Raw genomic sequence first — 22,878 nt, 5'->3', positions numbered from 1 at the left:
TCCCCAAGGTAGAGCAAGTTCTTGCGAGGACAAATTCGACATCTACGTGAAACTCAAACGCTGGTCATTTTTTTCCCTGTAATATAAACCTTGGTTAAAAGTGTGGCTTGTGCATCAAGTATTCACCTTCTCCAACCCGCGGTGCAGGCTACACCTCCCTGGAAAAGTGGTGGAGAACGGACTTGAGTTGGCGAAGTACGAGTCTGAAAATGGTGAGATCGTTGTTTTTGTCATCCGCTTAATTAAGCTTTAATCCAAGAGTCTGGGGTAAAGCGTCTGTGTGCTGTGTATCAGTTGAAAAAAAAAAGGCCCCGTATCTGCTGACTTCGCTGCAAATGTTGTTGAAAGACAACATTTGCTTTCAACAACAACAGCAACGTCCGCCAGCCCTGCCACAAAAATGTTTCTCATCTCTCATGCTCTTCCCGTTCTTGTCTCGCACCTCCCAACTCCCAAGATAAACACAGTCAAGGTGTACTCTAGTCAGTTCAAATTTTCCACACTGCACAGCTTGTGCCCCGTCTACTAGAACCTTTCCTTGCTGTTGGATGTCTTGGAATGCTGCCATGATGTCTAGGCTCGGGCGCGAGCACTTTTTATATTTCAGGGTCAAAGTATTGTATTCGATGCATATTCCTTATTTTACTTTGCAAATATCCATCACACATCTCTTTTCAATTAAAATAATGCTGCCTATAGTACAGTCAAAACTCGTTATAACGAACTAATATCGGGACAGCAAATTAGTTCGTTATAACCGATGTTCAATATAATAGTAGAGGTAAAAATCGGCTATAGTCGACAATCTGGCTCGCGCAAAAATACTTAATGCAAAAATGCATTTTTTTTAGGCTTCGAACACACTATACACAAGGTAACCCGTACCTTTCTCTTTGTTGCATTTCGAGCTCAATGAACCAGAACATGAGTACGTGAAATTACAACAGAACAGAGTTCACGTGACAAAACAGGACTGTGTCCTTATTTATTTGATGAAGGATGTGATCTTCGTCTGGTGGATACTCACAGCACCGAGCAGGTTGAACTTTTCCACAGTGCCCACTAACAAAAGGGCCTTTATACTTCTGCAGTTTAGGACTGCGGGGTGTTTTTCCAATTAGCTTCTTAGCCTCCTGGTCAAATATTTCTTCGTTGCATCCAATATCGCGCGGATCTCACGGTTTCAGTTTCGTTATAAACGAATAAGTGTCATTGAAATAAAGCGTGACCAACCAAAGACTGTATTTAGTTCGCTATAGCCGATAATTCGCTATATCAGTGTTTGTTATAACGAGGTTCAACTGTATTGATGTAGAGCAGGGGTCTCAAACTCGCATGAGTTAGCGGGCCACAGTCATGAATTTTAGTCCCGCAAGGGCCGGGATAGTCAAAAAGGTTGAAACGAAGGGGGGAGGGGGGGTGGTGTTAACAAAATGTGAGATAACTCTGCCATTTGAAAGAACCAAGTAGGTCTTTCCGTCTTCCCCACATGTTGTACATATGCTTGGTCATTCCTGAATAGAATTGGCGTCAGAATTTGAGACACATATCGATACCGATCTACAGGATGACTAAAATGGGGACGCCGATTCTGAAATATAAAATATTTGTTCCACAATTATGCCTTAACACATGGTGACCGCATTGGGTGCCTCACAAAAAAAAGGCTTGAAGGCAGTTGCGTCTGTGTATCTTACTAGAATAAAGCGTTATTGATAGTAATAGACGAGAAAATATTGCGAGTATCATTTAGGAAAGTCACAAAACTTTATTCCTTGAGAAGAACAATATAGCTGCTATTGTTCTAAACATGCTGGCTTGATGCCTGGCAACGCTTGGCTGCGACTGGAGAAGAAGTGTCCGCAAGAACGTCTTGCGCGGAAACGATCCTCATGGTCGATCGCAGGTGCTCATCAGTCATCCTCGACCCGAGAGCTAACTCGAGTCACGGTGTGCTCGCGAACGTTGCCAGTAAAAGCACCATACTTCTCGTGATGGCAAGAGATGAAGTGGCGTCGAGCATTGAACTCCTTTGGCACAGCCACAGTCTGGTGGCAGTCTAAGCACAACACCTTCTCGCTTGATTCCGTGAAGAAATAAAGTTCCCATCGCTCCTGAAAGCACCTCTTCTCGTCTTCCACTTTGGGTTTTGCAGACTGCTTGGACAACGACATTGTGGCCCGTTAGACTTCCACAGCAGAAACCTTCGTCGTTTGCAGATCTTCCAAAAAACAACAGGTGAAAAAGACACCTGTCATATTCACAGTGGCGACAGGCGCATAGGAGCACAATTGTGTAGTGTGCTCTATCATGATTGACTTGGGGCGCCGCTACCTTTCACAGTGCTGTCAACAGGTTGCGAGTCGGAGGATAGGCGCTTAGTTTTGTGTCTCGATATGGAGCATTTGATGTCTGGAAGTACACAGTTTCGACGTGCAATATGCAGTCTTTTCCTCAGCAGCGTGATGTCGCTCTCTCCCAGACCATAAATAACGCTGCGACCCGCCCCTAAACGCACGTGGGCGCATTTTGGAGCCCGAATGCAGCATCCGACGTGTGGCTGCGGCCTTTTCGCCACATCTGCAGCGAATTAAAAGTGTTTGACATGAAGACGAATAGGAAAGCAAATATCCGCAAACACCACACAACGTGCGGAAACCTTTGCACTTTCTCGGAAGCCTGGAAAACTCCGGTCTAGGCGCGTCTTCTCATTAGCGGCGTGCAGCCCCGTTTGCGGGGTCATAAAACGCCGCGGTGAGTTTCTCCGCGGCCTGTGCTCGCCCAGCCCTGTGCACACTGTGGAGTGCTCGATTCACAAGTCGCAGTTGCTTGCGAACATTGTGCACCCGACTTTTGGGCTGCTGAGCCTTAACATGCAGGTTCCATCCCTGCCCCGGTGGCTGCTTTTCAAAGGGAGAGGAAAAGCAAGAATGCCTGTGTGCGAGTATTTGGTGCACATTGAAGTTGATTGGTTGATTGTAGTGTTTAGCACGCCGACGCAACGGAGGCGATGAGGCACGCCGTAGTGGAGGGCTCCGGATTAATTTTGACCACTTGGGGATTTTTAACGTGCGCTGAAATCTCGTACACATGGGCGTTCTTGCTTTTCGCCTCCATCGGAAAAGCGGTCGCCGCGACCGGGAATCAAACTCGCGTCCTAGGGGGTCAAAATTAATCTGGAGCTGAATCACTTCCCTTGAGAGAGGGGGGGGAGATAAACCTTCCATGTCACATTTATCAGTTCTTTTATTTCGTGGCTCATAGTCGCTCCCTTTGCATCTTCACTCTTGATTTCTGTGTTTTCCATGTTTTGACCCCGCAGGTACATACATCATCCACATGCCCAAACAGACTCCTGGAGAGGTCTTCACTGGCCTCGACCTCCTGACCAAGCTGTTGGCTCCTGCCCCAAAGGCAGCGTCTACACGCCCTCCGCTCATTGAGGTTCTCGGTAGGTGTGGGGAAATGCTGGGGCTGTGGCGTTTATTGTGCCTGGCAGCCTTAATGGGGAAAGCGTCACTGGGCTGCTGGGTTAATTGTGATCACGGAGGGGCTTTTAACTATTGGCGGGGTGGCCACACCTGTATTTTCAGAAGTTGAAGGGATAATTCATGGATTGGAGAAGCTGGGGGCGTCATCTAGCGTTCACATCCTGATGGAGTGTCTTTGAAGGTGCTTTTTGTTTGGTTGTTTGGCCTGATAGTGGACGTGTCATCTGTTGCAAAGAGAGAGAGAGGGGGGGGGGGTTATGTGACTGAGTAAAAAGATAGCAGCAGTGCCTATTCATTGCTACCTTGTGATGCCCATTCCGTTAATATGCAGATTGAAAGGTTGCCTGGTACTTTCAAGCTGTCTCAGTTTAGTCAGGAGACGAAAACTTGCCGGGAATTGTTTCGTGGTTAGTGCAAGTCGTTAAAAAAAGTGGGCTATTGCTGACTAATGCTGCATTTTGACTGCTTCGTTTTGTAGTGTCAGTAAACAAAAAAAAAAAAAGCAGAGATTATAGTCTGGCTTGAAGAGCATGAAAGATATCACTACTGAAAGAGAAAGCTTGCTTACAGCTACGGTCCTTCCTTTTTGAGTTAAACCCTATACTGCCTGCTATTTCTGCTTTGGAATGGTGGGTATAAAGATCAGGTTAAATCCAGTTTCTTAAGCCCCAACCACATGGAGCGATTTCGCAAGCGACTTGGGGAGCGACGCGACTAGCGACGAACTACTTTTCGCCGCGGACCAAGTCGCTCATCGAATCACTCGGTTCTGGGCCGCCAGAAACAGTCGCTCGCCTCCCGGAAGTAGCCTCAGCGACTAGTCAATAGGAGAGCTCCTACGTAAGCACGCAACCTCCGGTTTTGGAAGAGAACGGGGGGAAGAGTTTGCAAATCCACGCAGACGACGTTTGCGGTGCAGCGGCAAAGAAAGCTTTGCGTGGCAAAAGCTTGTGTACATGCTGAAGCAGAAGCAAGAAGGCTCCCGCACACACTGGGTGAGACCCGTGTGGGAAAAACGACGTCAAGAAAGCGAATTCTTCACGGCGTTCATGTAGGAGCCGAGAGACGAGGTGCAGGAGGAAAAGCGTGCGTTATCGCTAACCCAAACCAGTTTTAGAGGTGCAATGAAGTGCAAAAAGCAAGGTAGAAAGGCGTAACACTTTTTAGTCGCGCTTTTTATGACAAATGAACAAAAAAAATGTTTGCAAACAACCAGCGTACCAAGCGCGTTACTATGCGCAGTGCGGAAACATTGAAATCGCCATCCTCAATCGCATGCTCAGTCGCTTGAGCCGTCGCTGTCATGTGGTTGCCTCGGCGAGCGACTTCGGTTCGGCGACTGCGGATCCTAGTCGCGTCGCTCGTCGCGTCGCTGGAAAAATCGCTCCATGTGGTTAGCGCTTTACACCCCAATTCGTCAACAAATATGTTTATTTACTGTTATGAAATGGGTCTTTCACTGACTTACTACTTCAGGACCCGCGGACTTAAAAACCATCGTGCACCAATACGAAAAGTTTTACAAATACATCGAAATGTTCCTAACAGCCTGCTTTGCTCATTTTAGAAATGTGTCACTTCTGCACCTAAATAAACAAAGAAAATACTCTCACTTGCTAGACACCTAGTGCCATCTAGTGAAGGCTTGATCAACCAAAATGTGTTTCTCGTTTAGTTTTTATTTCAGTAAAGAGGTTATGTATTTCTAAAACAAGCAAGCTGGGCCATGAAGAACATTTTCATGGATCTGTAAACCTCTTTGCATTGGTGCACAATGTTTTCTGCATCCGTAGGTCATAAATTAACAAGTCCTATAGGAGTGTAATGAGGTGAATCCCCCTTAACCAGACACAGAATTACTCTGTTGAAACGAAAACGTGTCGAGCACATAAGACTTAGGAGCAAATATCAATCGCAACAAAATTCCTGAATAATTTGGCCATTGTAACATCGCCTTGGCTTTAGTGAGGGCCTCGGAAAGCATGCTCAAAGGAGAGCCTTTCCAATGCATTCTTGAAAAGAATGATCGAGAAACAAGTACAGACCATATTAAAAGTTGAAGTGACTTGTCAGCTTCGATGCAATGACGGTTAACGCCTGCAGAATGCGCGCGAGTCCGAAAACTGCGTTTTCTTGCGGTTACCAGTTTTTTGATGTACGCTACATGTGTGAGAGATTTTTTAGAAGGTAATAATGCCACCGAATACCCAATATGTTCTTTGTACTGAAGCAGCTAAAATGTGAATTTCAGAAAGCAGCTTTCTGTTCGCACCAAACTAGCATCCGATTCCATCCAATTTTGACAAATGTTGCAACGACGATACAAAGTGCTCGACATACCATACGCAGTCAACATACACAATCCTATTATGTAATGGAACAGTAAAGTCACCTGTCAAATTCTCAATTTGTGGCTCTGCTCTATGGGTGAACTCATCTGAGCATTTTGTGGAAGTTTAAAACATCGTCGATTTATTCCTAACCTCATAAGGAGAGGAAACACCAGGCACCCCTTTCAGCTGCCTAGTTTAGTGCCACTATAATATCGCGCTGATTTGCAATGTGGTTTTATGCCATGTTGAGAACGTTTAGGAATGTGACCTACATATCTTGGATGTTAGCTTGACAAACGAATCAGACAATGTTTGCATTTGTCTTTAATAATTCTGAAAAGCCTGTTTTATAAGTGGAAACATTTTCACGGGATATAAATAGGGTGCATCACTACGTTTTTCTTCTAGAAAACCACGCTGCCCAAGATGAGGCGCTACCCGAAGGAGAACAGCTGGAGGAGGAGGATGAGATGGACTGGCACGTCGAGCAGACTCCCTGGACGGCTCAGGACGAGACCTCGCTACTCGAAGGCAGCGTGCGGAAGTACGGTTTCGACCGGCAGCGGACGGGAGTCATTGCCCGGATAAAGGTGACCTTTGCATTTCCCAGCAACAGCCGTGGGTTGGTGCAGCGTCCAATTCGGAAACTTCCTTTAAAGCGGTCTTCACTGCAAGCACAAGTGTTATGAGGGAAAGCAAACTTTGTGAAGGACGGCTTGATTGGGTGGGTATTGGAATGTCAGCCAAGAGCACGTTCTTTTAGGAGGCCATCAATACAAAATGCCAGTTTGGTTTATTTTAAAAACTTGAAACTGGAAATTTATTTGAAGTTTTTGAATCTCAGGAAAACCAAGGGAAGGGGACGGAAAGGTACACACCAGTACCTGGCTAGGTCCCAAAACCTTATGCAGTAAAAGCTCGTTAATTTGAACTCGCTTAATTCGAACTTACGGGTAATTCGAACTGACGCCCTGGTCCCGGCACAGCCCTGTACATTTCAATGGCGGAAAACTCCAAATAATTCAAATGCGTCGGTATCAAGAACGGTTAATTTGAACTGGGGTCCCCTGGTTTTCATCGCTCTTCGAAGAAGAAGTCTGCCCAGAGTAATTACAATGTGTTGCAAATGCAAACCAAATGAAATTTAGTTGAGATGCAAAACAATGAAAGAAAAAAAAAAAACCACATAGTGAGCGCTACGCTGCTCCGACACCTTATTTCACTGCCGGTGCCAGTGCTGCGGCGCATGCCATTGCAGGTTTTCTTTGTGGCGTGGCCTGTGATCACGGGGTGTGCGCAACAAGCGTGTAGTAGCGTCTAATTGGTGATAACGAGTTCAGACGTGGAATATTTGTGTTCTGCCCACGCAGTGTAGCGCGATGTCCATTCATCCTGTGCCCTCCTGATAATTCGAACAATTTGATGGTCCCCTTCAAGTTCGAATTAATGAGCTTGTACTGTACAAGGGTTAGCAGCAGTCTGCTTTTTCCCGATCACAGCAGTACCTATGCTATTGCAAGCTCCTAACAAATAATGGACATGTTAATGAAAACAGAGACAAAGCAGTGGCGAGTCCCCAGCCGCTCTCGAGCAATTTCTCTATGACGACGTAGAATCTTGTTTCTGCAATTGGCGGGCATCAACCCGAGCCACCACCAAGGAACGTGGCGGGGCGATTGTAGTGGGGCCTCTGGTTCCGTTTGACCGTATCACTTGAATGCTAATGTGCAGTTAACACATTGATGAGCGTGTTTTTAGCGCTTGCCCATACTACCGTATTTGCTCGATTGTAACGTGCCCCTGGCTGTAGCACGCAGGTAAGATTATGCCAGGAAATATGATTAAATAATTTGAGGCCAATTCCTACCGCACATGTGTATAAGACATGACACCACGTACCTGGCAGAAGACATTTTATTTGACGCATGCAACTGTGGCAGCGAGAAATCACTTGTGGTTCATAAATTTGCTTAACCAAGTTCTGCTGGATATAAAACTGGACCGCGGAACGTTGAAAGTGTTTGCAAATTCAAATGCCTTTCTCTTCACAATGTTAGCAGAAAGAATGTGCAACAGCTGTCAAAAATAGGCCCATTGTGGAATGGGTGTGCCGAAATTTGCTCTCGTTATGTCATCTAATTGTTTTTGATATGGGTTGAGTTGGATGTTGGGGGTAGTTCGTGTCCATGGGAATGCTGCTGGCCACTTTGAAACTTATTTCGGTTCTGAGTGCAATTGTAACCCTCACACAAATTTGAAGGCTCCTTTTTGCAAAAAAGGGTGTGCATTAGAATCATGAAAATGCGCTACATTGCTGTAACATGGATTGAAAGTTTTTCCATATTTCTGGTGTTTTTTTTTTCCTAATCCTCCTCCTCCTCTTCTTCCTCTTGTACCTCCTCCCCTTCTTATCCTCCACTACTACTGCTTTATCTTCTTCACCACTATCATCATCATGTACCTTCCATTTGTGCAAAGTTGGCTTCTCTGCAGTGCATTGTGGTTACGACACCGCCATCAGTGAGAGCAAGAAAGCTTCGCTTTAATATAAACATACTCACAAATGCTGAAGTTATTACTGCCGTGAAATGCCAACGAGAACGTGCAACAGGTTCTCGTTTTTTGCCCCCGCAGGACGAGATGCCCGGGCTGGTGGACATTGTCGACCCTGAGCGCAAGACTGTTCAGGAAGCCCGACAGGAACGGCTCAAGGAAGAAAACGACCGTTTCAGTGCAGAACACTACCTGTGAGTGGCGATGCGCGAGACATCGAGAACGTTTACTGCTGAGCAAGCATTGCAATGAGGGCTATCGTCATCTTCATTTGTGACCGTTTCAAGCACCCAGTGGGAAAACTTACAGGGGCTGTGAAGACTAAAAACAGCTTTCTCAGTTTGGAAGAACTGGCCTTTGATATCTCACTCAGCTCCTTTCCAGCAATGAAAGATGTTTCTCTTGAGGGGGTGCTCTCTTAACTTGGGTGTTTGAAATGGGTGTTCAAAATGGCTCCTTGCCAATGGTGCCGCCAAAGAAGAGCTGTAAAATTAGTTCCACGCGATGCATCAATAAACCGCTTCGATTACTGCATTCCCCAGGGTTCATAGTGTTGGAAAATACAAAGATTACAGTTTTATGGCCAACACAGTTTTGTTAGTTGTTCCACCAAAAATGGCTAATTGTCTCTAATTACCTTGGGAACTGATTGACCAGCTAAAAAAATAATGGCATATTTAAAATCGGTGGAAAGAAAGCGCCAAGACTGACAAGTTTCACGCAGTTTACTTGAAAATTAAAACAAGTTGTCTTAATTAAGACCAGTGTCCCCCATTAACTAAAAAATATCTAGCAAATAGTGGAAAACTTCAAAATTTCGCGCTGTAGGGACGTAATGTTCATAGGAGTGACATAATGTGGGTCAGCACGAAAAACGTAATCGGAACTACTTTTTGTATTTGAACACATGTACTGTATTTTTATGTTTGTGTGTTCTGTAATACCCACCCCCTTCTTTAATGTCCCTGGGCCTGATAATAAAATAAATAAATGAATAAATTTGTGCAAAGTTTCGCATCAAATTGGGATAATTGTTATGGGGACAAAGCTGCCTTTTTCGTGAGTAAACCTTGTGTTTTGTCTTTAATTTGGCTTTTTCAATTATATGAAAACGCTTTCTGTTTGTAGCCCCGGGAAGTTGTGCTCTCTACTGGCACAATGAAATTTCTCCGTTACTATTATTGGGGATTCAGGCTAGTTTTTTATGACCGAAGCTGATGTAAAGTAATACATCTAATTAAACCCAAGCAAAGGCAGTGTCGGCAGTTGCCGTTCCCGTCAATTTTCGTTCCGGGCTGTACCATTCGGCCACAATTTCACCATTTCTGCCGCGATGTCTTTGTTGATGTGACAGCTAGTAACGGGCGAACGGATAGCTTTAGAAAGGAAGCGGACCACACAAACAAGTCCCAATATCTCTTGAAATTAAGGTAGCGGAAATTTCTCTCGAGCACGATTGTTCGCATTCACCTTAGTGAAACGACTTCCAACTTTCTTCCCTTCCGAGTCGCAAAGTACCAGAACTTTTGTCGTTTTTGTCGCACGCTTTTGACAGGGCCGACCGTTACGAGCCAGCGGGAGTGGAGCAAGTGCTGGCCTACGCTGCCCCCTGGTGGGACCTGGTGGCCCGCCTGGACAGCAGTGGCGACACTGCGGCCTCGGAAAGCCTCTGTGAGTGTCACTCTCTCCCTCTCTACTCCACCCTCTCTTCTTGCGTAGCTGGGAAACATTGCAGCAAGCTTCGCCGCGCATGCCAGCAGTGTTGAATGCATGTCATGCCCTTTGACCTGCTTGCTGCAACATTGTTTGGTGCTATACTGGTGCTATACCGTATTTACTCGCGTAATGAGCCCTCCCCCCACTTTTCTTCCTAAGAATTTACTTTCTAGTAACTTTTCAAAAAAAAAAATGCAGTGAAAATACTTTTTTATCTCGGCGTGGTTGCTGGTGCCGTAAACGATCGCAGTAACTGGATTACATAATTACCTACGTGTTTTTGCTAGAACTAGTAAGACTTGGACAACATTTCTCTTACCATCCTGATTCTATGAAACTTTGACTTTAGAAATATTTTGCAACTTTTTTCCGCATAATGAACTCTCCCCCCAAATTCATGCCGAATTTTCTAAAAATAAAAAGGGGGGGGGGGGGTTATCAAGCGACAAAACACGGTATCTTGTTCTGAAATAGGTACAAGCCTGGCATTTCCGGCGCGATGAAGAAAGTTAATTAAACAGGTTGATTTGTGGGGCCCCGATCCTAAGCTCACATAATAGATAGCACACCACCCTTATTTACGAAAACAATGCGTAGAAATGACCTCGGAGAACATTTTACAGTAAAAAAAAAAGTCTCAAGACTTGGAGAAAAGTTCTCAGAACTTGAGGTGCTCGAACCCTAGAGTACTGAGGCCGAATGGTGTAGTTACTTCAGTGGTTGCACAAAGAATAAAAGGAGTGTTCCAAGCAAAGAAGTAGATGGTGCCGGCTTGTACCTACCTGGGAGTGGAATGCTGCAACACTGGTGCTTTTCTTTCAAGGATAAGATGCGGTGATGTCGTGCTTGCACTGAGAGGAGCATGAGATAGTGAAGGATTCCGCTGGTGTTTAACATTGTGGCAGTGCCCTTTCAAAACGTTTTTGTACGCGCCTTTCCTCAGATAAATTGATAGGATGGTGGGATAGCGCATTTTCTCATTCAAGGTATTAGTGGAGATTGGTTACTCTTAGTGCAATTCAGTCTTACGACTGATTGCTTGATTTCTCAACATTTGCAGTGCAGTGTAGGCTGCTTATAACGTATGCTGCGGGAGCCACGAAAGTTTGCTCTGTAACTGCAGTTAAACCTGGATATAACAAAGCTGACAAATTCTCGGAAAATTTCGCTATAAGGAGGTTTTCGTTATATGCAGTTTCGGTATAAAAATTCGGGGGAAAAATGCACAAATGAAACAAAAGTATAACTGGAAGTCGGCGTCACCTAGAACATTTATTTGGCGGAAAAAAACGGAGTTATGGTCGACAGGCTATTGGCCGGGATGCCAAATCTTGCGGCGACGTCCTTCTTTTTTTCACCTGCGGCAACGGCGTCCAAAACGGCTACCTTGTCTTCAAGAGTCAATGTCTTTCGTTTCTTTATCGAGGCACTCATCTTTACAACCGCACACTTCCTAGATGCGAGGACGCAAGAGCCGACTCGCACGCGCGAATAAAAAAATGCCGGAGGAGTACTGATGCGCAGAAGGGAGCAAAGAACGGAAAGCGCGGAAAGCGAGTGCGGCGTGTGTTTTCTCCAGTACGCAGCCACAGAACAGAGAGAGCGCGGGGCGATCGTGAAGAGAGGAGAAAGCGGTGCCAGAGGAGGTTCGCTTGCGAAAGCTGGCCGCCTGACGCCATGCTCCCCCCCCTTCCTTTTTTTTTTTTTTTTTCTCCGTGAAGCTTTTCTTTTAGTGTCACGTGGTGCGGGGATAGCGGATTGAAGAGGACTCCGGTAGCCGGCGCGAAAGCCTTTGAAAACCCGCGAGCACGGGTAGCACTGGTCAGGGAGCAACGGAATGCAGTTTGAAAAAAGAGGGGAGAGCGCGGCAGACGCGTTCTGCAGCCCTCTCCTCTTTCTCCGCAACCCACACCCTTTCTACTGAAAGGGTGTTGGTTGCGCCGGCGCCGGTGGCACCGCGGCACCCCGCAGGAGCTCAGCAGCGAGACCGTTGCCGCGGCTTGTGCGCGCCGTGCACGATCACATCGTTTCGCGCTGTCGGCGCCGGGGCAGCCGCGCAGCAGATGAATGCGGCTGTCCATCACGCTAAAAAAAAAAAAAATGGTGCAAAATGGCGAGGTATTTGGCGGAAAAATTTGTTATTTCCAGGGTGCCCGCCGCTGCTAGTTTGTTACATAGAGGTCAGAAATACACATGCTTCTATGCAGTAGCGCCGGGGAATATCAAAACTTCGTAATAAAGAGGAATTCGTTGTATGGAGGTTCGTTATACGCAGGTTTAACTGTAGCACTGTACTATAACCAAAGCACGCACAAACCAAGTCGCATGTACAGCGTACCTTTTAAGCATTGTTTATTTGGCGTCACTCAAAACAATCGCTGCTTAAAAACAGAGGCACAGTGCTTATTTCAAATTTTACTTTTTATTTCATATCGGCTGCTGCTTAATGGTTTGCTGAAATCGCAGATGCGTTTATTTATTTGTTGTTTTGTTTTGAGCGAGTGCTCTTGACGTTTCTTGGTGTTTGGTACCTTTTTTTTTGTTTTTGCACTGTGCCTCAGTTGCTGGCAGGGTGCAACACGGTTTCTCAATTTTGCACAGCATTCCAGTAGAGACAACTTATGGCACGATGGCTTGCTACCTCTGGAGGTGCACATGGCTATTACGTAACTTCGAACGGAACTAAACAGGCACTGCATTTTTTTTCTTTTTTGTGGCCAGGTTTTAGCACTGACTCATGTGGCCAGGTTGGAGGGGGCAGGGGAGTGCAGGTTGTGTCAAATGGCTGATCTTTTTTTTTTTGACCGTGAGACAAAGTGCAACCTGCTCCAGTTTCATCACTGGGCACCTAAAGGAACAGCGCTGTAACGTGGAGATCGCGTTTCAAGTGGTATGCTTGCGCACGAAGCTTTATGTGAGGCGAAACGATGGTCACAAAAATTTGCATTCCATCCAATCCAGTCTTGCACTTTCTTAAGCAGCTGCGTTAAAATCATCTGGGCTGTTCTCTGTTCACTCTTGGGAGTTGAGTATTGCAAATGGTGCGAATAGTGTTGCCTGTCTGTATGGACATATTTTGATGTTGCGTCAGTTTGAAGATGACGAAACCAAACAGATCAGGCACGGAGTCACTACAGCTTGAGTTTAGTGAATGCCACTTGATTTGTAGTGTAAAATGTTGCTCGGTGGCAATGTACAGTGATGGACAACTGAAATGTGAACACAAAAATATGAACCAGAACATGTGAAATTGAAAAATACAGTTCTTGGAGGTTTAATGGTGACACGTTATTGGCATAGTTGAAAAGCCACATTTCCCAACCTTGCTTTTGTAATTAGGCCACACGTTATTTTGATTCACTTGGAAAGAAATCACGGCATTTGTGTGTTTTGGTTCGTATTTTAATGTTTGCATTTCATTCGTCTACGACTGTACTTATTAAAATCAGCAGTGCCGGTTGTTAATTTGACAACCAGCAACATCCAGAGAGTCACTTTATAGGAGAGCTTCATTTTCTTGGTTAATTTCTGATATCTGTTGTTAAGGTATGCATTACATTTTATACAGTAAAACCTCATTACAAGAGACACTCAAGGGAACCAAAAAACGTGTCTCTTGTAACCAAACTCTTGTAGGCAATGTTGCTAACATGGCGGACATGGGAAAACCAACCAAGCCGCTTTCATTCAAATGTCTCTTATAACCAAGTGTTCCTTGTAACAGTGTTTCTTGTACTGAGGTTTTACTGTAGTACAAGATGCTGTAAATTGTTTCACCAGCCCTCTTTGTATGGCTCCCGCTTTGCATTGTGGTTAAGGGAATCCAAAGGCCTGCTGATTATTGTTCTTTTTGTTTTTCTTTTTTCTGACTTAGCACTGCTCTTTTTTTTTTTTTTTTTCTGACTTATCACTGTCCTTTTGTTTCTCAGCACTGTATTTTTTCCTCTGACTTGGTGCCTTTTTTGTGTTTTCTCTGCTCCCCTCTAGTTCAGTTCACGGAGGAAGAGAAGACCAAGATGAGGAACTTGCCACGCAAGGAATATATCCTTTGGCCTCTTTTTTTTTTTTTTTGGCTGCACTGCTCAGGAAACTTCTTCATGGTTGAAGTTTGCGTGCGTGCATTCATGCGACATTGTGTTTCACACCTTGGTGCTGGTCACATTCTGTTGGTTGGGGGCAAAGTGCATAGGACAATGGGTGGGGACTTGTGTCGGTACAACATTCAGCCCAACAAGGGAAAAAGCAGTCTTCTGTGTGCTTGTAATGGCCGTCCAGAGCGTAACTTCGTGAGAGCCCCATCCGCTACAGGAACTGTTCTACCACTCTTTGATTGTTTCAGAGGTACAGTAGAACCTCGTTGATACGTTGAACAAGAAAAGTGCGAGGGAGAAAGTTACTATTTGGGAAGAAACTTACGATGGGGCATTTTTAGTGCTCACAATTGATAGAGTAGTTACCGGAAAATCGTATTGTGCGCCAGTATGCCCTGAAGAAACGCCAACTTTCTCTGACGATGATGATGAATGATTGTGGGTGAAGTGGGAAAAAAAAAACCGCTTCCCGTGGCCAAAAGCGAACCTGGGTCACTCACGTTATGAAGCCAGTGGCTATCCAATTGCTCTATTTTGACATGGTCGAAGTGAACGCCAAGCGACAGGTACCAATTTGTGCCGTACACCCAAAACCCAAACGTTAGGCCTATGCAGTGCACACGAGAGTTGCTGTGGGCATTCAGAAAAGTGGTGTGGGCCTGCGTAATTGGCCAACCAAAGATTCTATCACGAGAAAGCTTTGCATTCAACCGTTGTTGTTGTTAGACGGACGGGTGCATGATTTTTTAAACAGTAGAGAGCAGGGGGTCAGAGTTTTCCCACAAATGGCTAGTTTGAATGTGTGAAGCTTTGCCTAATAAGGAACATTTGGTGTGAGCGTAACCGTGGGACCTAGACTGCTTGTCAGCTGAGGTTAAAGTGAAACAGGAAAATATATGAGGGGAACATTGTAAAAGCAAAGGTTGACTTTGTTAAGTTTAGAGTGCAAATTTTAAATGAAGGGGGGTATAAATTACCGTCAGTCATTACAAAAAACTTGCTTTGTTGTGGCAAGTCTTCGTTTCAGTTTGAAGCCTTGACAACCCACTTTCAAGACTTTAACGAACAAAACTTTCCAGGCATTGGGCTCTGTGAATCGCCAGTGAAGCTGCAAACACCGCCGGAGTGCAGTACCAAGTATCATGAAAAAATCCCGGGCCACCATCTCCACTAACGTGAAACCTGGTGAAAGGTGAAGCATGCAGTGTATAAGTGCGTTCTTGGCGCCTTGGCGTTTTTGGCAACGGAGATGAAACCCTTGGGAGATATGGGTATAGTATACAGCTTTGCTGTAGAAGTCTCTTTGAAGTGTGAAGCTTTCTAGCGCGAGGCGTAAAAGAGTGTCCTGGTGTTTTTTAGTGCGCACTACGTTCTAGCGCGAGGCGTAAATGAGTTCCCCGGTGGTTTAGTACCGTGGCTACACGAGACAAACGACGATTACGACAGCGACGACAGGAGACGCCAACATCCCCAGCCCCTAAGGGGCCTCACCCCTAAAACAGATTGCTCCGTGCTTGCGGAAACTCTTTGCATTTCTATGGCCCTTGACTCTTGGCGTGCACATCTGCTGGACAAACAGTTGGAGCCGTCCTTGCTGCTGGGCCTGGTGGACATTATGTTCGCCTACGCCTACAACAAGCGGGTCACCGAGGGGGAGAACACGGTGAGCTTGCTTCTGCCTCTATACTCGTGTGTTGGTGTTGGCCAGCACTGTCATGGTAAAGGGGAAAAAATTCGCCTCATTATTGGCTGCCTCAGTGCAGTTGAGTTGTTGCTCCTGTAGGGACTGCACTCCTCGCACTTTATTCCAGCTTTGATGCAGCTGGAATCTGGGGATTGGCCTGTTAGCTTCCTTTTTTCCATTGGTAGCTCTCGGTGCTGGGGTTGCTGTGTTTGTGTTGTATAGAGTTGTTAGAAAACCTAATGTATGCGCCAAGTGGGTGTCTACCCTTAAGGGCTGCTGAAGTGCTGTCTTAAAGAAACCTTGCCATCCCTTCCTAAAAAAAAGTTGAGAGAAGCGGGAAAGCTTTGTGACATCAAAACTGCCTCAAAAGTGTGTCAAAACCTTCACTGAAACTACATTAAATCTATCGTCGAACCTTCAAAGAGGCAAGCAACAAATGAACAAGCCCAAGCGGCCATTTTTTGTGCACTAAGTAAACGCATCTACGAACGATCTAAATGTATACCGATATGCAGTTTATGAGATGAAAGTATACTATTGTACTCCTCCTTCATGATCGACGCGAGTATCGTCTTAGCTGAAACTGTTCCTTTTTCGCGATTTTCAAGTACATAATCGTTTTGACACAATGGAAGCCTGATTTCACGCACAGACCGTGTGTCCACAAATCTTATCGAAACTTTTCAGTCAACCAACTGGTCTATGGGGAAATGCAGTAGTTTTTTGGTAGCACGCCATCAAAGCTATCGCTTTAAAATTGTGATTGGGGGTGGGGGGTGCATTTTGGAGTAATATTTCACACGCTGATTCCAACATAGCCAATTTTATTGGGAAATTCTTATAATTAAGTGAATTAGCGGGCAAATCAAATGACCAACAGTATGGTCCATCGAGCACCGGTGACATTACCGATACTGATAAAAAATCTTTGGTTGGTTTGGTTCGTTTTTTGGTTTCGATGCTGGTTAGATTTTTGGTTTAATACTGGTTCGTTTTTAGTGACTTGGTGAAGGAAGGTTAAAGGTTTGGCGTTTTTGTTATATCAAGTTCATTTCGATGCGTTTGCCTTAAAACAAGGATTTCTTATTTTCATGCTACAATTTTTTTTTTCCCTGTACATTTGTGGCAAACAAGGTGGTGCTTTGGAATCTTCCTTAGTTATTACAGGGCTGGTAATCCAAATTGCGACGGAGCTCCCTACAGTAGTGGCTTGGTTAATTAAAATGGCTCGTTATAATGTGTACTCACATTTTATTCCAGTAAATCATTTGTGGAGCCATATCCCCATTAACTGTAAATGGAACTGTACACTCAACTACCCTAAGTGCCAAGGTAGACCCCGGTTGCAACAAAACAGATGTGAATTCTGGAGCCAATTTACATGAGAATTGAGAAAAGTGCGTGAGTTATGTTACACCTGACTAATGTAAAGAACACACACTCCACCCCTCTCCACTAAATTGCCTTTACAGTCTCATAGTGCATAAATTTAAGAAAAAAAAATGTTTGATGTTGCAACTGTTGGGTCCCTTGGGTCCCCCCCCCTCCCACTTCTTTCCTTGTGTTGGAATGGAGGGTTGTGTGTAATGAGTGCAAGCTACAAGGAGTTCGTTATGCTTCACAGCCACGTTTGCTTACATTGGTATGAATTTTCCCATCACTTATCTTTGTATGCCATAGTCTTATCGATTAGTACAAAAGAGGTATCAAACTTTTATCTTGTCCTTTCCTTTAATTCTCTCTTAGGTGGAGTCTGGTTGGAACATAAGCAAGCTGAGTGCCACCCTTTCCTGGTTTGAGGTGAGTGCGGCAAGATTCCCTTAGTATAGCTTTCTGCTTGCAGCATGAGGTTGGAGGTATAGAGTTGATGTTCAAAGGATTGCGATAAGTTCACTCGCTGAATCTGTGAAAATTTTCCAGTTCAGATTTCCAGCGGGGGTTGGATACGTAACGGCTTCTCATTCAGTTGTCGCTTTTTAAAATTGATGCCTGTGCAAGCTCTGCAAATGAATTGCAGTAAACTCCCATTAAGACGAACTCGCCGGAACCGTTAAAATTGGTTCGAACTATCAGAAACTCATCTTACGCGGATGTTTTTTTATCATCTTACGCGGAGTGCAAAAGTGTAATTCATCTTAACCATAAGATTCGTCATAGCTGAGTTCGTCTTAGCAACCATCTACTGCAAATATATACTGGAACATAGGCGCAATGTTTTTCACATCGTGGAGGTTCCGAAAATGGTCGAATTTTTTCGTTTGCACCGAAGGTTGTACGAAAAACAGAAATGAGGCAGGAATCGATGAAATTGAAGTTTGGGTGTCTTGATTTGTACGTGTAGTTGAAATGCAATTTTATGAAGCAGTGTGGCAAACACAGAGTGTTTCGTTAAATCGAGGACTTTCCGTAATTGGAAGAGTACAGTCAAGGACACAATCGATGTTATGGCGGACGATTATTGATTAGGAATTATCCGAAAAATTGGTATCATAGGGTTGGCTTTCAACTGAATTTTTATTTTCAGTTCCACCGCAGTGGTACTTTGTGTTGTCCATTTTGAGTACACATAAAAAGTGTAAGCCTGCCTTTTCAGCATAGCACAAGTGTCCTTGCCGCAATGTGTTTGCTTTAGCATTCTGCCTCTTTTTGTCAGGGATTGTGCAAGCACAGTGATGCGGAGATCACGTTGCTTTTCCCCGAAACATCATCTAATCTCCCGATTCGTCGTGCAGGAGTTCTGGTCCCTGGAACAGACCATTCGGAGCTGCTTTCGGCGCAGCCTCATCTACCCACTGTACCGTCACTGGGGGCTGGCCTACGCGGTGCTTCGCGACGTCATCCAGATCCTCCGTCTAGGTCCGCTTCGACTCCTACGCCTGTTTTTCGTGTGCCACTTTCGTTTGTTCCAACCGTTCTTTGATAATGTCTTGCAGTCATGTTACCTTTACGCTTTGTGTAAGACCCTTCCTCTTGCACTCTCTCTCTCTTACTAAATTTTTTTTTTTTGAGTAGACAGCTTCTTTTGTGGGACCAACACCTTCATTCTCTTGAGGATTAATGGGAAAGCGTGGATGCTGTATTTTGAAGGTTGTTGGAGGCAGATATGTGCTTTAATGTTTGTGGTGGGTTCTTATGTGTGACCGTAAAAGTGGCCGGACTCTTTAAATACATGATATCTTCACATTAAGGTTGGTACTTAACAAGGTAAAAATTTGAGCTTTTTGGTACATATTCAAAAATAGCAAAACAGCGAAAAGGACAGGACAAGGAAAAACAACAAGACGAAGCGGTGACTTTACAACGAAATGCTTTATTTCTGGGAATGGTTTACTTCTTCGTGCCTTTATAAACCGTTCACGGAAATAAAGCATTTGGTTGTTAGTCAGCGCTTCATGCTGTTGTTTTTCCTCGTCCTGCCCTTTGCGCTGTTTTGCTATTTTTGATCAACGTTGGGATGAGGGATTATGTTAAAACTGGCGTGCTAATTTAAAATGAGGTAGTGTGTTGCTGTTGCCTGCGAGCAAAACACAATTGCATGCGGGTGAAGGGACGGGGTTCTTGCGTGAGCATTGCCAGCTGTGGTGCACAAGATATCCTCAGGCCATCACAACATGACTGCAGACATTTTATGCAGACATGGTTGCGCTATTTGACTAACTCGCAGGCGTCTGAAACCACGACTGTTGAGAGGGGACAAAGCTACAAAAAAAATGTTTTAAGCTTGCTGAAGCAACTTGAGGGTGTCACGGTGCGTGCGTACTGTGAAAAGCAAAAAAAAAAATAGTGGAACTGTTCAAACGCAGGAGCAAAAGCTAGCGGTTGTCTCCGAAGCGGACTTGAAGGAAAGTTGCATTTAGTGAAGAACTGATGGAAGTTCTAGAACTTGGAGTTTAGATGCCTTGGTGTTTTTATAGACAAATGTTGAAATACCAGGCACTTCCTGTATTCGTAAAGTAACCTTAAAAAGGCCATTCTTTTCATAGCATAGCAAACTTTTATGCAACTTTTATGCAAGCTGGCTTTCTCACACGGCCTCAGTGTTGCGTGACCCGCCGCGGTGGCTCAGTGGCTAAGGCGTTGCGCTGCTAAGCACGAGGTCGCGGGTTCGATTCCCGGCCGCGGCGGCCGCTTTTCTGATGGAGGCGAAAAGCAAAAACGCCCATGTGTACGAGATTTCGGCGCACGTTAAAGATCCCCAGGTGGTCAAAATTAATCCGGAGCCCTCCACTACGGCGCGCCTCATCGCCTGCGTTGCGTCGGCGCGTTAAACCCTTCAATCAATCAATCTCAGTGTTGCGTGGGAAAGCCAACCTGAGGGCACATTTTGTGCAAGAACAGCTAGAATGGTAAGCCTGTTTCGTGGCTGAAGCCAGTTTCTCATGACTTTTCGAAAGTGGTCTGAGAAGGGCAACAACAAAAGGCTTTCCTTCTTTCTAATTCTGGTGTTGTTGGATAGAGTTAATGGTAGGTGGACAGACAGTTTAGACAGATTTGCATGGAATCAAAAGGAACAGGAACGAAAAAAAAAAAAAAAAAGTAGGATAAGGAAAACACCGAATGTCGGAGATAGAGATTTCACTGATGGACAAGGGCTTTGCAGCCTATTGCCTGTAAAGAACAAGGAAAGTGTGTATTTCTAGCTGCCAACTTGTTCAGGTAAAACAAAACAACCACCTCCCCCCCCCCTCCCCCTTCAAAAAAATGAAAAAACTGAAGCTGTTTCTTTTTTTTTTTTTTTTTATGCTACGTTTTCAGGTCCGCGGTACGTTCTGAGGTGCCTCCTTGAGATTCACGACACGTTCAGCCGCCATGATTCCCGGTACATCCTCAACGACTTGTACGTCACTGACTATGCAGTCTGGATACAGTCAGTCAGGTCAGGATGCACCACAGTTTTCGCCCTTCTGTTTTTTTTTTTTTTTTTTTTCATGTGAACGTCTTTGCCTGATCTTGATGTAAGGATTATAGGCGGGGAAGATTTCCTGCGAAGATGTCCTGAGAAGTCGGTAGAGGACCAAGCGTGTGCTGCGTTTGCTCGTATACAAGCGCTGCCCCTCTTTTCCTTGCAGACGTGGGAGCTTTAAAACGGAGACGTGTGCTTAGATTTGAAGCAAGCCTTGGAATATTGGTTCCTTGTTTCATATTGGTTTGTTTATTTTATGCCGGGGCAAGTTTTTATGTGTAACTAAAGCGTGTGCCTTCTTACAATTTGCTCCACCAAAACCCGTTGGGATTAAGTACACCTTCGTTTCAACCAAAGGCTTGTTTCTGAAGCTATAGTGAAAAAGGTGAAGCCCCATCCCAGAGAAGGTTTTACTGTAACCAAGTTTAGTATTGGAATGTGGTCGCGGTTGTAAGCTAATGTGCTTCTCATTGTCTAGCTCGCTTTCCACTCCTTCGTTATGCCTTAATCAGGCTTCCTACGCTGTAAAATAGTTGTGAATTTAAGATCAAGGTGTTTTCTCGACGAAGAAAATAAATTTTCTGAACCTTTCTCACTTTTGTTTGTTTCTTCTTCTGAATCATTTTCGACGCTTTGGTGTTCTGAAGAACAGTGTCAGTGGCCTTTTTTGCTATCTGGTGTGTGTGCATGAATGTGCTTGTGTACTTTATTTTTTTAGCTTTGTTTTAAGGCGATGACAGGTTACGACAGTGCAGATTGGGGCTAGCGTTTTTAGAGGAGGGAAAAAAGCCTTAGTAGCATGCCATGGCAAGGTTAACACTGTTTCAGCAACTGCTACAATTGGGGAAGCATCGACAATGCAGGTGCAGTCTTTGTCAAAATTTTCTAGGCCATGCCAAAAGTACGTAGCCCACAGAAAATTCAAAATACATGCTTACCTCTTGAGCGAGCTTGAAACCTTTTATGCCGTAAAGCTTAAGAACACACCTGTCTTTCTGACTGTCATAAAATTGTTTACAGTTAAAATTCAAGCTTTTGCTTTGAATTCCGTGTGGCTCAGAAATCCTTGGCGTGGCCTAGAAAATTTTGTCGAAGACTGTATCATCAACAACCTTTCACTAATTCTATTCCTTTTTTTGTTTGTTTTTTCAGACCAAAATCATTGCAGTCTTTGGCAGACGCACTGAAACAGGTAAGTGTAAATCTTCTAGTAGCTGCCGAAAAATTTTTCGAAATATTTTACTTAAAAATTTTTTTTCCTGTCTTTCTGTTTTTTCTTTTTTTTTTTTTTTTTAAAGTGCATTTGCGACCTAGGATATCTTTCTCACTTGCGAAGTCGAAGAAGTCTCGCTTCGAAGTGCAGCTCTAAAATTATATAGATTTACTCAGTGTTTCCCGATGTTTAAATTGAGTGTTTCACACACCCACTCTTTACAAAGAGAGGAGTGTATAATAAAAAAAATCTGAGCACGCTGAAAGCTCTTAGAGTAACTGCAAAGGTAAGGGTGGGGGGGAGTGTCTTCATAATTACAGCAATCCTTCAGGTCAATTCGAGCATCTTGTCACATAGGCATGCCTTTGCGGGCATACTTGCGAAAGCAAACAACCTCACGTATTTACGATTTTCGCCACAAAATAGAACTTCCTGCGAGTAGCCCCCTAAATGGGAATGGATTGGTTTTTCACATCTTCTCGAGCCTCTCTGCACCTTTAACCTCTGCCCTAAGATTGTAAGAGAGTCAAAGGTAGGGTCAGGAATGGGGCAGCTTTTGAGCTGTGTCCCGTCAATGGACTGTTGCCTGTCCAGAAAGTACAGCACTACTTTGGGTTAATGTAACCGGTGTAAATCAGTCCAGTGCTGTTCCTCTATGGGTTGCCTCGCGTCCTAGGCATACTTCGTCTCATCAGTCCCCCTGATTTCAAGCGAGGATTCGTTTACTGGGCATGTGGTTTGTGGTCTCGTGCAGCGAAGTGCAAATGGCAGTAAGGTGGGGGAATTCATGTATGATCGTAATGGTCGTTGCGCTGTATAAGTTGTGAGGGGTCCGTACAGTGTGGGATTGGAAAGAAATCGCATTTTGAATGAGCTGGGAAAATTGTTTGTTGC

The 22,878-nt window shown here is 44.7% G+C and overlaps 1 protein-coding gene across 1 annotated transcript in view; it reads left to right on the top strand.

Annotated features, from left to right (window-relative positions):
* The window catches only part of LOC144158838 (protein SHQ1 homolog), a 30,489-nt gene that overhangs the window by 1,120 nt on the left and 6,491 nt on the right, over positions 1–22,878 (top strand). The window contains exons 3-13 of the mRNA XM_077690002.1: positions 148–212; positions 3,323–3,451; positions 6,233–6,414; positions 8,459–8,571; positions 9,933–10,048; positions 14,081–14,136; positions 15,749–15,847; positions 17,615–17,668; positions 18,601–18,724; positions 20,624–20,744; positions 21,924–21,963. Coding sequence (XP_077546128.1) covers positions 148–212; positions 3,323–3,451; positions 6,233–6,414; positions 8,459–8,571; positions 9,933–10,048; positions 14,081–14,136; positions 15,749–15,847; positions 17,615–17,668; positions 18,601–18,724; positions 20,624–20,744; positions 21,924–21,963 — 1,099 coding nt within the window. The remainder of the gene's footprint in view (positions 1–147; positions 213–3,322; positions 3,452–6,232; positions 6,415–8,458; positions 8,572–9,932; positions 10,049–14,080; positions 14,137–15,748; positions 15,848–17,614; positions 17,669–18,600; positions 18,725–20,623; positions 20,745–21,923; positions 21,964–22,878) is intronic.

This window comes from Haemaphysalis longicornis, unplaced genomic scaffold (genome assembly GCF_048455015.1).
Source record: "Haemaphysalis longicornis isolate Haplotype H1 unplaced genomic scaffold, Haemaphysalis longicornis Haplotype H1 scaffold_10, whole genome shotgun sequence".
In the NCBI taxonomy this organism is placed as follows: Eukaryota; Metazoa; Arthropoda; class Arachnida; order Ixodida; family Ixodidae; genus Haemaphysalis; species Haemaphysalis longicornis.
The sequence above is the reverse complement of the archived record's forward strand: the minus strand, read 5'-3'. Positions and strand labels throughout refer to the sequence as shown.